General features: G+C 41.2%; 1 protein-coding gene across 6 annotated transcripts in view; it reads left to right on the top strand.

The window, feature by feature from the left end:
- The window catches only part of TENT4B (terminal nucleotidyltransferase 4B), an 84,993-nt gene that overhangs the window by 57,791 nt on the left and 10,322 nt on the right, over nt 1–16,880 (top strand). For all 6 annotated transcript variants that reach the window (XM_055297548.2, XM_055297550.2, XM_055297547.2 and 3 more), the window contains 8 exons: nt 2,288–2,411; nt 5,509–5,555; nt 7,309–7,429; nt 8,784–8,891; nt 14,165–14,293; nt 15,032–15,245; nt 16,518–16,644; nt 16,752–16,855. In XM_055297548.2, coding sequence (XP_055153523.1) covers nt 2,288–2,411; nt 5,509–5,555; nt 7,309–7,429; nt 8,784–8,891; nt 14,165–14,293; nt 15,032–15,245; nt 16,518–16,644; nt 16,752–16,855 — 974 coding nt within the window. The remainder of the gene's footprint in view (nt 1–2,287; nt 2,412–5,508; nt 5,556–7,308; nt 7,430–8,783; nt 8,892–14,164; nt 14,294–15,031; nt 15,246–16,517; nt 16,645–16,751; nt 16,856–16,880) is intronic.

Raw genomic sequence — 16,880 nt, 5'->3', positions numbered from 1 at the left:
AATTCTTAGTAAGTTTCTTATGACTTCAGATTGACTGGCAGTTGTGCCAAATATTTTTTGCCTTTATTTGAATTAGAAAATTCATAAGGGGGCCTTGAGAGTAGATGCAGTCACATTTAGGAGTTTTTTCCCCCCTACTGGTTAAAATGCAGTTTTTCTATGGATCTGTTTTAGAACTACAAATAAACTCTGATCACTCACAGCAGACTACGCAATGAGATAAGAAGCAGTCCATTTGTTCTGTCATTCATTCATGGCCCTCATCTTTGCCAGCCGACCTGTGCAGAAGAGCACAGCAAAGCATAAGCTTCCTAACAGCTATTCCCATTCAGCTGCTGTCTTAAGAAGCAGAAGGGTTTAGATAACCTTAGAGAACATAATCAAACCTGGGAAACTCAAATCAAAACAAAACAAAACTTCGAAACAGAAGTTGAAGGTCCCGAGGTACCCAGAGGCATAGCAAGGAAAACGTCCTCACTGGGATATCTTCTGGATTCACCTACAGACCTCTCTGGAGTTTTAAGATCCACTTTTTATGACATATTGCATAGCAAACAGGCCAAACGCTATTGTAAATCATCCTCTACGAAAGGCCCAGGTTTTGAAACTGAAGGCCTGAAAAGGCTCCTGCTTAACAGCTGTGTGCTGTACCTGACACACTGAAGCCTGAGAGTGCCAGTCACCTGTCAGAGGGAACACAGCTGCCCTCAGGCAGAACCTGAGTCTAGAACTCAAGGTTTTTGACCCTTAGGCTAAAAATAAAAAATCAGAAGGAGGAACTATGGATTGCTTAATCAGTCACATTTTCACTTTCCAAGGTTTCTTGTAGCAAAAGTTATAGTCTTTGGGGACTGGGATGTAGACACTTTTTTTTCCTTCCCTAAAACGATTTTTGGCCTGCCAGTTTTTCCAGCTTCCTGCTCTGGACCCTGAAGTTGCCACGCAGTTGTAGACATGCTCCTCCTTCAAGGCTCTGTTAAGCTGTGGCTGCCCTTCCTTCCCACTGCTGTGCCCCAGGCCAACCCCCCTGCCCCTCCTTCCCCTAAGGCACTTTGTACCTGTTGCTCCGAGCCTTCTGGTCTATCCCAGTTGGTAGATTCCCTGTGCTTACCTCTGTGGCTCAGTCCTCATGGGTGGTCAGTGCTCTAGGGAAGGTGAGCTGACCACTTCACTTTCCCTTCCCAGCCATAGCTCTTCACAGCCTCACCAACTTAGAAAGGAATGCTGCTTTTCTCTCTGTCCCCCGTCCTGACTACGTTCAAGTCATTGCTCAGCTCAGTGAGTTTGTCCTTTCTTCCAGACCAGTAGTTTTCCCCCAGTCCCTCAGGCTTCAGCCCTTGAAGCCATCCTTAGCCCCCGACCACGATGATAGTCAGGCGCTGCGCCTATCTACAGGGTGTGGGTATGTGTGTGTGTTTTGTTTCTGGAGCCCATTCCTTTCCGTCCACCATCCTCTAGGCCTTCATCCAATCCTTTTGCAACTCAGTGATTCATGACTTTTCCCTGCATCCAGTCTAGTCTCTTTGCTGGTCCATTGTTTGCATAGTTGCCAGTTTAATCTTCTTAAAATGCTGCATTTTTGAAGTCAGTCTCTTTGGGTCCCTCTCAGAAACATTTAAATAGCTATCTGTTGCCACAGGGGGAAACTTGAACCTCTTAGCCAGTCATTCAGAGCCTGCCCTCTACTGGGGCCTGCTTTCCTCTCCAGATGCTTCTCCCACTCTGCTTGCCACAGCCTTTGTAGCTGGCTGATTGCCCTGTACCTCGCAGGCTCTGAAAGTCTTCAGCTCCTTCCTAGAGCCTTTGCCAGCCATTCTGTTCAAGACTTTGCTGTTGTTCACTGCCTGATTTGTTCATTTGACACTTAATTCACTGAGCAAACATTATGAAAGATGTACCGTTTGCTACTGTGAGGAATGGATCCCCAGGAGATAAGAGGGTCAGTCCCTACTGCCAGGAAACTTGCCTGTGTCACCTGGGTTCAGTATTTTCTTGTGTCTACTAGATCAGAAGTGGAAAGGCAGAGGCCAGACCATATGCTTATTTTATTTTATTGAAATCACCAGCACCCCAACAAGTGTTTTGCACAGGAAATTTCTCATGTTATTTAATTATTTTGGTTTTTTTGATTAAATTCTGTACATTCCCATTTTAGCTTGAGTTATAACATTAAAATTAAGGTAGTCATCAGCTGAATTATAAGACTTAATTAGATAAGATTATTTAAGATAGTGATTTCTCATTAGATTGGCCCTGTTCATATTAACTTTTCTGCTTTTTTCTTCAGTCTGCATGAAGAAATCAGTGATTTTTATGAATACATGTCTCCGAGACCTGAGGAGGAGAAGATGCGGATGGAGGTGGTGAACAGGATCGAGAGTGTAATTAAGGAGCTCTGGCCCAGCGCTGACGTGAGTCCCTTCCTGGGTACCCTGTGCTTTGGACAGTCCTTGTCCACGGGCTAGAAGCCTATCTGCTGGTATCTCATGCTAGTCCTCACATGCAAGTAGAAGTGCTCTGTAGAGTTGTGGTCTAATTAAATTTTAAAGGCAAACAATTTTCTGCAGTCTTTAGAATTGAGGCTTCCTAATTATTTTCATTGGATTGGACGACTAACAACTTTTATTTTTTTTTGTAGTGCTAATAGCAACTACTAAAGACAAGCTATCTTTAGAAATTACTAGTGTAAAAAGAAGAAAGACAAATCAAACCTCATTGTTGTACTGGTCTGTTATTGGATATGATATATCAAAACCTCATTACTACTTAGTTCCAGCCTGCCAGGGTAAACATTATATAATTGTTTACAACTGAATGAAAATGTCAAGTAAGAACTTTTGTCACTTGAAGTTCATTTCCTTTGGCTAATGCACGCATAAGTCTTTCTTTATTTCTTTCCTGAAATTGCCATTTTTCATCTCTCTCAGACCAGCTAATTGCCTTTTAGACAGCTCCCAGTCAGTGAACAAAATGATTACTCAGGATTTCTTCTTGGCTTATTTGTCGTTTTTGTTACTGGTACTAAGTCTTTTGTTTTTTGTTTTTGAGATGGGTTCTCACTCTGTTGCTGAGGCTGGAGTGCAGTAGTGCGATCACGACTCACTGCAGCCTGGATTTCCTGGGCTCAGGTGATCCACCTCAGCATCCCGAGTAGCTGGGACTGCAGGTGCATGCCACCACACCTAGCTAATTTTTGTATTTTTTTGTAGAGACCGAGTCTCACTATGTTGCCCAGGCTGGTCTTGAACTCCTGGGTTCAAGCAATCTACCCGCCTTTGCCTCCCAAAGTGCTAGGATTACAGGTGTGAGCCACCACACTTGGCCTGTTACTGGTACTAAGTTAATACATCACTTTTTAGGGCACTTTGAGGGCCTGTTCTACAATTTTGTGTATGCAAAGAAGTACACAAAATAATACTAATAAAATCCATTACTTTGTGTTCTGTAGCTTTTCTTTAGGCACTGTCCTGGGTGGTGGTGGGAAGCTAGGGAAGGTTTTTGTCCAATTGGCAAAACAAAGAAGTTTCATTGTTTGTAAAACTTGCATGTATATGACAGTATGTATATGACACTGTAGGTAAAGGGAAAAGGCAAGGATACTAATGTTTTATGAGCAATGACCATACATCGCATTCTTTCTCCTATGTGATCCAAATCAGTGGTTCTCAGCTAGTGGTTATTTTGCTCTCCAGGGGGCATTTGGCAATGTCCGAGACATTTTTGATTGTCCTGACTGGGTACGCACTACTAGTACCTAGTGGGTAGAGGCCATGGATGCCATCAGCCATTCTGTGATGAACAGTATAGGCCCTTACAACAAAGAATTATCCACCCCCAAATGCCAATGTTGAGAAGCTGTGATCTAACTTAACCCTTACCTTTCTTAGGTGGAGGTTGATTGTCTATCTATCTCTCTTTCTCTCCAGCCAGCCAGGCAGCCATCATCTGTCTACCTACAGATGAGGAACATGAGCTTGTGGTTAGGTTCCCAGGTCCATCTCACCTCAGAGGTTGAACTGGTTTCACTATTTATCTTTTTTCCCCCCCAAGATGGAGTCTCACTGTGTCGCCTAGGCTGGAGTGCAGTGACATGATCTCGGCTCACTGTATCCTCTGCCTCCCAGGTTCAAGCAATTTTCCTGTCTCAGCCTCCCAAGTAGCTGGGATTCAGGTGCCCGTCACCACACCTGGCTGATTTTTGTAATTTTTAGTAGAGATGGGGTTTCATCATGTTGACCAGGCTGGTCTTGAACTCCTGACTTCAGGTGACCCACCTGCCTTGGCCTCCCAAAGTGCTGGGATTACAGGCGTGAGCCACTGTGCCCGGCCTATGCTTTTTTTATTACAATTACCTGCATACATATTTCTGCCTGAGTTCTACCGTTCTCCATGGGTTGAGATGGAATGCATCCCAGTTTTATGCCGCAGCATGATGTTATAATGATGGTACCTGATGTTCTCTGTGGAATTGACCCAAAGGCCCAAACTTGCCCTACAGTTAAAGTAGTCTGATCCCAATTTAGTAATCTTTTCGAAGACTCCTGCTTAGAGAACAAAAATTAAGGATTTGTGATTGTGTCTCTGGATAATGAGAGAACATTAGTGATCTGAACTGCTTCTGAAAGTTTCCTGTGGTTGGCTTTCTGTATCCACAAGTACCACACTTCCATATTAAAGCAACAGTGGATTGAAAATATTCAGAAAAAACTATAAAAATAACAATGTACCAATAAAAAGAACACAAATTATTTTTAAAATACAGTATAACAACTATTTAGGGGCCGGGCACGGTGGCCAACGCTTGTAATCCCAGCACTTTGGGAGGCCAAGGCGGGCAGATCACGAGGTCAGGAGATCGAGACCACGGTGAAACCCCGTCTCTACTAAAAATACAAAAAAAAAAAAAAAAAAAAAAAAAATTAGCCGGGCGTGGTGGCGGGTGCCTGTAGTCCCAGCTACTCGGAGAGGCTGAGGCAGGAGAATGGCTTGAACCCAGGAGGCGGAGCTTGCAGTGAGCCGAGATCGTGCCACTGCACTCCAGCCTGGGTGACAGAGCGAGACTCCGTCTCAAAAAAAAACAAAAAAACAAAAAAACAACTATTTAGATAGCATTTACATCGTACTAGGTATTATAAGTAATCTAAAGATGATGTAAAGTATATGGGAGGACTAGCATAGGTTATATGCAAATACTCCACCATTTTATAGCAGGGACTCGAGCATCTTCAGATTTTGGCATGGTGGAACTGGAACCGATCTCCTGCCGATACCAAGGGACAACTGTATTTTGGTCTATGTGTTTCATATTTGAACCAGATAAGTTTAAATTATATTCAGAATGTCTGCTTGTGAAACAGAATCCCCGCTTCATGAAGCTTGGGGTTAGAAAAAAATGCTCTTGTCGTACCAAAAAGTACCAGTAGAGGGCAGCAAAAACTGACATTTCTCCATATCTTGGTGCCTTTATCTGATAACTCAATATAATAACAACTTCTTTTTCTGTTTCAGGTCCAGATATTTGGAAGTTTTAAAACTGGACTTTATTTACCTACTAGGTTAGTACACTCATGAATCTTTCAAAGGACTTTTCCTAGAGTGTATTCATTTTGGCTGTCAAATTTGTAAGGAGTAGAAACAAAACAAATTTATAAAACAAAATGGGGTCGGGTGTGGTGGCTCATGCCTATAATCCTAGCACTTCGGGAGGCCAAGGAGGGCGGATAATTTGAGGTCAGAAGTTCAAGACCAGCCCGGCCAACATGGTGAAACCCCATCTCTACTAGAAATACAAAAATTAGCCAGGTGTAGCGGCACGCACCTGTAATCCCAGCTACTCAGGAGGCTGAGGCAGGAGAATTGCTTGAACCCGGGAGGTGGAAGTTGCAGTGAGCCGAGATCGCGCCACTGCACTCTGTCTGAAAAAATGATAAATAAAGATTTATCAGCATTTAATTTGATTTACCTTGAAGTAGAATATCACTTCACATCATCTTACCAAGACATAGATGGTACAGAGAGATGGAAAAGGGATCATGTTGCAGTGGAATCAATTAGTTACTAATTTTAGAAATTGACTATCTAGCAGAGTATTGCTCAGTCCCATAACTTAACCCACTGACACAGATGTTAATGTAGTATCATGATAAAATGTCTGATTATATATCCTCTTGAATGTGAGGATTCACTCTCACACTCACTCTTGCTTTCAAATTAAGAGCTCATTCTACTAGTTATGGCTCCAGCATCCTGATCCAGAAATTCAGGGTACAGATCTCTTCTCTGAGAAAGATCTTGGCCTTTCAGGACTGTTGTTCAGTTTCAGTCTTCTCAAATGAGACCTCTTGTGATGCACAGCCTTGGAGGCTCTCTTTTGGGAAATGATAATGTTTTTCCGAAGGGTGAATACTTGCTCTCTAAGAATTGAAATTGTTTGAACATTCCATCGTGGTTATTATTATTATTACTTTAAATTTTAATTGCTCCAGAATAAAGTCAGCATCATGTTTTTCCATTTGAGCTTGATTTGGTATACTTTACCCCAACTTAAAGTGTGCTAAAGTGGATGGACCCTGGCAATTTCCATTCTTCTCATAGATGTCCTTGGCCTGCAAAAGTCATAAAATACTCAACTTGGAGTTCGTATTTCTTATTTAGGTTCTTAGCATCAGTAAAACATGAAAAATCTTTGTTAAAAAATTTAATTAAATTTTATGAATAGGTAGTACATTCACATAGTTCACATTTGGAAAAGGCACAAAAATCAATACAGGGAAAAGTCTCAGTCCCACCTCTGCCCTCTGGTTCTCCTTGGAACAGCCGCTTTTACCAGTTTCTCACATATCCTTTCAGAGATATCTGTGAATATAAAAGGACATGTGTGTATATTAACACAAATGGTAGCATGCTGGATACCTGTTCTGCATCCAGCTTAAAAGCACTTCATAATATTTGAGTCGCAATTAATCTCATCCAGATAGGAAAATCATTACGTCTAGTACCAGAAGCCTTTATTAAAGAAACTACGTGAAGTGCTTTTTGTTTTTTTTTTCTTTGAGGTTTTACTTCTTTCAAAATCACCCTATTTCCTGAGGCCTGAATTCAGTGAAATGACTGGGAGGAGGAATTAGTTAAAATCAACAACTACTATTTCCCTTCTCCACAAAACCATTATCACCAACACATTTAGTCTTCATTGGCCAGGGTGGGAAATAGGTTTTAATTGTACTAATGAAGTCTATAAGCATGAGTGTCAGTTAAAACAAGTTTCCAACTTCTTCAGACCCTCTTGTATATGTATTCTGTGTTCAGTGACATCGACCTAGTGGTGTTTGGGAAGTGGGAGAACCTACCCCTCTGGACTCTGGAAGAAGCTCTTCGGAAACACAAAGTCGCAGATGAGGATTCGGTGAAAGTTTTAGACAAAGCAACTGTAAGTTCTGCAGCATTTCGTATTAAAATCCTTAGTTACTTACCTATGAAACTTGAAATAAAATTAAAGTTTGGTGAGCACAGTTACATTGCAAGTGAGTGATTCTTTCATTTTGTTAATGTCACCATGCTTGCACATAAAAAGTTTTCTGGTTGTCCACGCTGGAGTGTGACCACACAATCTCGGCTCACTACAACCTGTGCTTCCTCGGCTCAAGTGATCCTTCTACCTCAGCCTCTTGGGGAGTTGGACTACAGACACAACCTGCCATGCCTGGCTAATTTTTTTGTATTTTTTGTAGAGATGGGGTTTCACTGTGTTGCCCAGACTGATCTCCAACTCCTGGGCTCAAGTGATCCACCCACCTCTGCCTCCCAGAATGCTGGGATTACAGGCGTGAGCCACTGCACCTGGCCTGCATTTCTTTTTACAACAGCAAAATACCCAATTTTATTATATACAATACTCACTGTAGAGATTTTTGTTTGTTTTATTCATTTTTTTTAGAGAGATACAGTCTCACTATGTTGCCCAGGCTGGTCTCTAACTTCTGGACTCAAGTGATCCTCCCACCTCAGCCTTATGTGTATCTGGGACTAAGGCGCACCCTACCACGTCCTGCTTATTTAAAAAAATTTTTTTCGTAGAGATAGGGTCTCCCTGTGTTGCCCAAGTTAGAGCATTTTTTGAAAAGAACTCCTGATAGCTCATGTAAATAATCCTGTCAGTTTTTTAGAATAATTTTTATATTTTATCTTGTCAGGTTGCGTTTTGGGCTATTTGCAAAACTGACCATTAATGCAAGTGGGTTGTAGTGTACACCTTAAGAATCGAGCAATTTTCTTATTAGAAACAGTTTGATGATACAAAACATTTAATACCTGGCATTCATAGTTTTTCATCTTATACTCAGAAAGTGTTCTCCAAATTATTGAGGAAAGTTTTTGTTAATTTTAAAATTATCATTATAAGTCAACTAATAAATGAGATGATGGGCATATTAATTTACTTAACTGTAGTAATCACTTCAGTATGTGTATCAAGATAAGTATATCAAAACATGTACACCTTAAATATAAACAATAAAAATAAATAATAAAAAATTGGACACCAAACAAAATTCTCAATTGATAGAAATTATACTGTAATATACTGTATGGGGCCCAGTGCTAAATATGCAGCATATGATATTTGTAGCAGACCAGGTTTACTGGGGTGCGCCATATTTAGAATATTCAGTGTTCTTATGCTCTCATGAGATGATGGAGACCTCATGTCTAGTAAGCTTCTATCCCCTGATTTTATCATTTAATCTGGTTAAAGTATTTACATTTTACCTTTCTTCTCTTTATAGGTACCTATTATTAAATTAACAGATTCTTTTACTGAAGTGAAAGTTGATATCAGCTTTAATGTACAGAATGGCGTGAGAGCAGCTGACCTCATCAAAGATTTTACCAAGGTCAGAGAATTTAGTGTTTATACAAGAAAACTATTAGAAACGTAATTTTAAGATACTGTTGTGGTGGTGGTCTAATATTTTTATATGCATGTTGCTCTCTCTCTCTCTCTGTCTCTCTCTGTCTCTTTTAAATAGAGCTAGGGTCTCACTCTTCACCTAGGCTGGAGTGCAGTGGCTGGATCATGGCCCGCTGCAGCCTCAAACTCCTGGGTTCAAGTGGTTATCTCACCTCAGCCTCCCAAGTAGCTGGGACTACAGACGTAAGCCACTACACCTGGCTATTTTTTGTATTTTTTTTTTTTTTTAAGTGTTGGGGTCTCGCTGTGTTGGCCAGGCTGGTCTCTAACTCCTGGCCTCAGCTTCCCAAAGCACTGGGATTACAGGCATGAGCCACCATGCTCAGCCTGCCCCTTACTTTTGTATGCAATGGTTTTGCTTTCTTTGAATCTGCTTGTAATGATCAGTGATTAACTTATAATGTGACCTCAAGTAAGAATTAAAAGTTGAGAAAGCTTTTGAAGAAATTGTCTGCTCTAGATCCTTCCTTGTAGAGACAGAAGAGATGGAATTCTACTACACTGTTGATTCCATCTGTTTTTAACCTTTAGGAGTTCAGATTAAGAACCTTTCCTTTAATCCATTTCCCGTTTGCCCCAAGAATACTGCGCGGGCAGTGAGCTGCACTTTTTTTGTTTCTTTTTTTGAGGCAGAGTCTCTCTCTGTCACCCAGGCTGGAGTGCAGTGGCACAATCTTGGTTCACTGCCACCTCCACCTCCTGGGTTCAAGCAATTCTTCTGCCTCAGTCTCATGAGTACCTGGGACTTGTGCCTGGAATGAGTACCAGGCACCTGCCACCGTGCCTGGCTAATTTTTGTATTTTTAGTAGAGATGGGGTTTCACCATATTGGCCAGACTGGTCTTGAACTCCTGACCTTGTGATCCGCCCACCTCGGCCTCCCAAAGTGCCCGGATTACAGGCATGAGCCACTGTGCCCAGCTATACTTTTTTTTTTTCTAAACAGGAAATAGGTTAAGAGTTTTTTTTTTTTTTTTTTTGAGACGGAGTCTCGCTCTGTCTCCCAGGCTGGAGTGCAGTGGCGCGATCTCGGCTCACTGCAAGCTCCACCTCCCGGGTTCACGCCATTCTCCTGCCTCAGCCTCCCAAGTAGCTGGGACTACAGGCGCCCACCACTGCGCCCGGCTAATTTTTTGTATTTTCAGTAGAGACGGGGTTTCACGTGTTAGCTAGGATGGTCTCGATCTCCTGACCTTGTGATACGCCCGTCTCTGCCTCCCAAAGTGCTGGGATTACAGGCGTAAGCCACCGCGCCTGGCCTGGTTAAGAGTTTTAAGAGCCTTTTCTAGATTTCAATCCCTAAATTACCATTAAGGTGTTTCCTACAGGCTTCCTTACTTCTATTTTGAAATTATTTAAGTTTATTTCTATTCTGTTTTCTTCCAAGATAGAGAAGAATTTGTCACCATCATTTGTGGAACATTTTACATACTTAGGTAGTTGTCAGCTTTCTCACCTCTAACCTAAACCATTAACTCCTTTGGCTTCTGTTAGAATATTCACAATTTTTTTTTTTCTCTAGCAGCTCTAAAGTTTCTATTTCTTCTTTTTTGTTTTTTAAGAAAAAAATGTTAACTACTTGATGTTGCAAACATTATCATCTTGCATAAATGTATGGAAGACAGAAAAGCAGAAAAATAAAAGAAATATCCATAATCCCATTATATTGGGGGGGTGTGTGTGTCTGTCTGTCTGTCTAATATTTTCTTTTTCTGGAAAAAACTTTTAAAAATTGAAATTCATATAAATGATAACATTCATCAGTATAAAGAGACAGTGTAAAGTGAGTCACCTTTACACCGTAGATACTTAGATCATTTTTACAGAATTTCTCATTGCCAATTATTATTTTTTGTGTTGCTTTTTTATGTTCTTTAAAATTATAAGCAAAAGGAGTAGCATATTATACACACATTGTCTTATACCTTCGTAAAAACTTAATGTTTTGGAGGTTTCTTCCATATTAGCACATACAGGTTTGCTTTATTCTTTTTGTTGGTTACACAGGCATTAGTCTTTAGTAAGGCTGTGACTGCTTGATTTAGCAGTTCTTCAGTGTTGTTCCAGTTTTTTTTTTGCTATTAGAAAAAGGGATTGACGAATATACTTCCATACATGCATCTTGCTTTACACGTGCAAAATGTTTGTAGGAAGATTCCCAGAAGCAAAATTTTGAGGTTGAAGGGTATGTCCAGATAAAATTCTGTTGGATATTTCCCTAATTATTTATTCTTTCGTATTCTCATTTTCTCTCTCTCCCTCCCCCTTTTCTTCTCCCTCTCCCATTTCCTCTATCCCTCCCTTTCCCTTTTCTCTCTTTTTCTTTCCCTCCCTTTTCTTTTCTCTTTTCTTCCTTTTCTTCCTTCCCCTTTCCCTTTTCCTTCCTTCTTCTTCCTTTTTTTCCTTTCTTTCATTTTTTGACACCGAGTCTCACTCTGTTACCCAGGCTAGAGTGCAGTGATCCTGGCTCACTGCAGCCTCAGCCTCTTGGGCTCAAGTGATCCTCCCACCTTGGCCTGAGTATCTGGGATCACAGGCTTGCCCACCACACCTGGCTATTTTTTTTTTTTTTTTTTTTTTTTGAGATGGAGTCTCACTCTGTTGCCCAGGCTGGAGTGCAGTGTTGTGATCTTGGCTCACTGCAGCCTCCGCCTCCCGGGTTCAAGCAATTCTCCTGCCTTAGCCTCCTGAGTAGCTGGGATTAGAGGCACACGCCACCACGCTCAGCTAATTTTTGTATTTTTAGTAGAGATGTGGTTACACCATGTTGGGCAGAGTGGTCTCAAACCCTGACCTCAGGTGATCTGCTCTCCTCAGCCTCCTGCAGTGCGGGATTACAGGCGTGAGCCACCGAGCCCGGCCACTTTTTTATTTTTATTTTATTTTTATTTTTTATTTATTTATTTTTTTTTTTTGAGACGGAGTCTCGCTCTGTCGCCCAGGCTGGAGTGCAGTGGCGCAATCTCGGCTCACTGCAAGCTCCGCCTCCCGGGTTCACGCCATTCTCCTGCCTCAGCCTCTCCGAGTAGCTGGGACTACAGGCGCCCACCACCACGCCCGGCTAATTTTTTGTATTTTTAGTAGAGACGGGGTTTCACTGTGGTCTCGATCTCCTGACCTCGTGATCCGCCCGCCTCGGCCTCCCAAAGTGCTGGGATTACAAGCGTGAGCCACCGTGCCCGGCTATTTTATTTTTTAAGTAGAGATGAGGTCTTGCTATGTGGCTACTTTTTTTTTCTTTTTTTTTAAGTAGAGATAAGGTCTTGCTATGTTGCCCAAGCTGTTCTTAAACTCCTGGGCTCAAGTAGTCCTCCTTCCTTGACCTCCCAAAGTGTTGGGATTACAGGCATGAACCACCACACCTGACCCCTAATTGTTCTTTGAAAGGGAACTGTATCTAGACTGACTTAACCACAATGTTTTGTTTTGTTTTTTGAGGCAGAGTCTCGCACTGTCACTCAGGCTGGAGTGCAATGGTGCGATCATGGCTCATTGTACCCTCCACCTCCCGAGTTCAAACGATTCTTGTGCCTCAGCCTCTAGAATAGCTGGGACTACATACGTGTGCCACCACGCCCGGCTAATTTTTGTATTTTTAGTAGAGATGGGGTTTCTCCGTGTTGGCCAGGCTGGTCTCGAATTCCTGACCTCAAGTGATCTGCCCGCCTTGGCCTCCCAAAGTGCTGGGATTACAGGCGTGAGCCACTGCGCCCAGCCCACAATGTTTAAAAATATTTATTTCTCCATGTTTTTGTTCTTTCCTATGCTTGCTTAGTTTGATACAATTTGCAAAAGTATAAGCTTTTTTTTCTTTTTTATAGAAGCCATGCGTGTTCATTGTAGGACATCTAGAAAACAGAGATAAGAGTAAAGAAAAAAAAAAATAGAAATCACCGGCCAGGTGCTATGGCTCACACCTGTAATCCCAACACTTTGGGAGGCCCAGGCAGGCAGATCATTTGAGCTCAGGAGTTCAAGACCAGCCCAGGCAATGTGGTGAAACCTTGTCTCTACAAAAATACAAAAATTAGCTGGGCGTGGTAGGCTGAGGTGGGAGGATCACTTGAGCCCAGGAGCTGGAGATTGCAATGAGCCAAGATTGTGCTACTGTACTCCAGCCTGGGTGACAGAGTGAGGGGTAAAAAAATGGAAATCACTAGTAATTTTACCACCCTAAGTAATAATAGCTGTTAAGACTTCTTTGAAGATGTTGTGCCTGCTTTGCTTCCCTCAGTGGCCCCAGCCTATGGCATGGTTTACAGAGAGAAGTGAATGAATATGTGCACAGCAAAAGGTGGACTCTCATTCTGTACATACTTGCCCACTCAGGTGTTCTCTCAGGTAGCCCTGCCTCATTCCCTGTAAAGCATGGAAGGGAGGGGTGGTCTGTGTGTAGTCATCAGCCCATGTGCAAGTCAGCAGGCAGGACTCTTGTTTGCCCCAGGGCTGTGGCAGAATAAAGGTTGCTAGTCTACAGTGGTGCGTCATCAAGAAAAGCGATTCTTAAAAATCTCACTGATTGAGTGCTTTAAGATGTTGGTGACTTTGTCCTTGTACTCTTTCTATTATCTGTTTACAAATGAATGTTAGAGGGTCATGGTCACAAATAAGCATCATCAGTTACATGCTGTTTGTTAGTGTTTCTATCCTATAGCAAGTACTTTTTTTTTTTTTGAGATGGAGTTGCTCTGTCACCCAGGCTGGGGTGCAATGGCTCGATCTCGCCTCACTACATCCTCTGCCTCCCAGGTTCAAGTGATTCTCCTGCCTCAGCCTCCCAAGTAGCTGGGATTACAGGCTCCCGCCACCACTCCTGGCTATTTTTTGTATTTTTAGTAGAGATGGGGGTTTCACCATGTTGGCCAGGCTGGTCTCAAACTCCTGACCTCAGGTGATCTGCCCGCCTTGGTCTCCCAAAGTGCTAGGATTACAGGGGTGAGCCACCATGCCCGGCCCTGTAGCAAGTACTTAGATGCTATTATTCATTTGTACATGTCTTACATTTTAGATATAAGGGGAGAACCATTCATTACCTATAGTTTACTTTTTTTTAATAGCTTACTCTTAAAATAGAAAATTAAGTATGTTGTATATCTCTACCAAATTTTATAATGTAAGGACCAATTTATGCCCCTCTTAATGCTTAGATCTGTTGCTGATACAGGAATTCATTGAAAATACAATTTTCTTTTTCAGAAATATCCTGTATTGCCATACTTGGTTTTAGTATTGAAACAATTCCTATTGCAGAGGGACCTTAATGAAGTATTTACAGGTGGAATTGGTTCTTATAGTCTCTTTTTAATGGCAGTCAGTTTCCTTCAGGTAAGTCATATGGGTATACCATGCTAGTGCACACTAAAAGCAAAAGTGATCAATCAGCTGGGAAACATTTTGGAAAAAATCAAAATCAACCTGTAATTGCATTGCTTTCCTTGATTACTTATGGCTTTTCCCTTTAAACTGGGTACATTTTATCATTTAGCAAATACGTATTTTTAAATTCCTATGAAATAATATTTTTGGTTTTAAATCTCATACATTCTAGTATTTTTGAGACTTTTCACTGCAAATTTTAACATGCAAAATGTACGGCCTGGTTTCCATAAGCATAAATAGTATAAATGCCAACAATAAGAATGTCTTCTAAGCAGCTAAATCTTGTAAGTTTAGTTGGAATTGAGACCTGCTATTTGGGTAAGCGAATTAGAGTCGTAGTATTGTAAGTGGGTATGTTTATATGGCGCAGGGTTGCCAACTGCCTGAGTCTATTCGTGAGTCAGAACGACTTTGCTGATGTGTTGGGCCAAGCCAGCCCTGGTCGGCAGCCTGGTGCAGCAGTAAAATTCAGCCTTACAAACAGTCTCCCGCCATTCCCACACCATGGGACTTCAGTGTTGTGTGTAACAGCAGTATAGCCTGCTGTTAGCCCATTATCAACTGACTGCTATGCTAAACCAAAATTATAATAATATTGTTTGTAGAAGTTAGAATATAATTTATTCCCCCTCTCCTTGATAATTTAGCAAAAATCCAATATAATTTCTTCTTTTCTGCTTTTAGTTACATCCCAGGGAAGATGCTTGCATCCCCAATACAAACTATGGTGTTCTCTTAATAGAATTTTTTGAATTATATGGACGACACTTCAATTATTTAAAGACTGGCATCCGGATAAAGGATGGTGGTTCATATGTGGCCAAAGATGAAGTACAGAAAAATATGCTAGATGGCTACAGGCCATCAATGCTTTATATCGAAGATCCTTTACAACCAGGTATTGAAATTAGGTAAATTTGTGGGCATTCAAAGAGAGGGCACTGTCAGTCACCTTATTATACTTTAAATTCTCTTTAGATGAAAAATGAAGGAACAACTTCTAATTGTTTTTCTTTTTTCATCAAAATATTTCATGAGCAAACATACTAAAATAAACAGACACAGACAATAGAAAAACACCTTGGAGACTTCCAGATAAGTAGGGAGTAGAATCTGTTTAACCCTAAAAGCATAGTAGAAGAGGCATTCACTTATTTGGATGGGTTCATGTTTGGTGGCTGCTGCTCCTTCTTCTTGGGTCCTTATTGCCTTGATTACAACCAATTGTCAGCAATTAATGAGGCTTTAATGAGATGATTCTGAAGTCCTGAGAGGCAGCAAGCACAGTAATATATCTTTGAATTCATGAGCAGAAGGGTGCAAGGAGACAATGTATTTTCTTTTTGAGTTTCTCCTTTCCTGTTTGATTTTGCATGTCTCTTTGTACTTTTTCCAGCTTTGTGTAGGCTTGAAAGTAAGCAGAAAGTAAATTCCTTCCATGCTTTTTTGAAGTTCTGTTTGCTTGTTTGTGTCCTGATTTTTCTGAGCAATATTTTTTCTTGATATAATTGTAAAATAGATTCTGCATTATTGGACTTCAGTGGAAGTGCTTTTAGTCATTTGCTTTAATGTGTAAACTTTGAAAATGAGTAAGGAAAGGGGGTGAAGAGATACAGTAGTTGCCTAGGAACCATTTTCTGGCTTATTGAGCTGCCTTATAAACATTAATAGTTCTATGTGTTTATTCATTGAGGAAACATTACATTGATTGGGAGCCTGCTCTGTTCAAAAGCATTGGGTCAAAGGACATGAAGACTTTTCAGCAAGATGATCCTTGCTTTTTAGGGGCTCGTAATTTAGAGTGAGAAATAGATATATAGCTAATATAAACCCAAAAAATATGGAAGTATTTCTAATGTAACTTGGGGTGTCACTCTTAGGAGTGAACAGGGCACTATTTCTTTTGTTTGCATAACTGTTTATGTATGGAATGGGATAGTTCTTAATGGGCCAGAATACATTTCGGCAACTGATGCACCATAATGAAGTACCAACTGCATGATGCACATATTCAGAGACTGGGGAGCTTTGGGGACAGCTCACAGCTCAGCTCCTGGGCACAAGTCTGGTGGGATAACTATGGCCCTTGCTCTCCTGGAAGAGGGTCATCAACATTTAGTGCATATTAAGCACAGTCAAGCTTACTATGTTACGTATATTTCTTTTAAAGGTAACGATGTTGGAAGGAGTTCATATGGGGCCATGCAAGTGAAGCAGGCCTTTGATTATGCCTACGTTGTTTTGAGTCATGCTGTATCACCAATAGCAAAGTACTATCCCAACAATGAAACAGAAAGGTAAAAGTTCATCTATAACCAGCCCATTGTGTCAAAATTGGTTGTGGCTTCTTATCTTCAAATTAACGTTATTCCCTCCCTCTCCCTTTCTTTTTAAACACATGCAGCATACTAGGTAGAATAATTAGAGTAACAGATGAAGTTGCCACATATAGAGATTGGATATCAAAGCAGTGGGGCTTGAAGAATAGACCTGAGCCTTCATGCAATGGTAAGATATTTTCCTTGGTCGGTTG

Source organism: Symphalangus syndactylus, chromosome 11 (genome assembly GCF_028878055.3).
Source record: "Symphalangus syndactylus isolate Jambi chromosome 11, NHGRI_mSymSyn1-v2.1_pri, whole genome shotgun sequence".
In the NCBI taxonomy this organism is placed as follows: domain Eukaryota; kingdom Metazoa; phylum Chordata; class Mammalia; order Primates; family Hylobatidae; genus Symphalangus; species Symphalangus syndactylus.
This window is presented reverse-complemented; position numbering and strand designations above follow the sequence as displayed.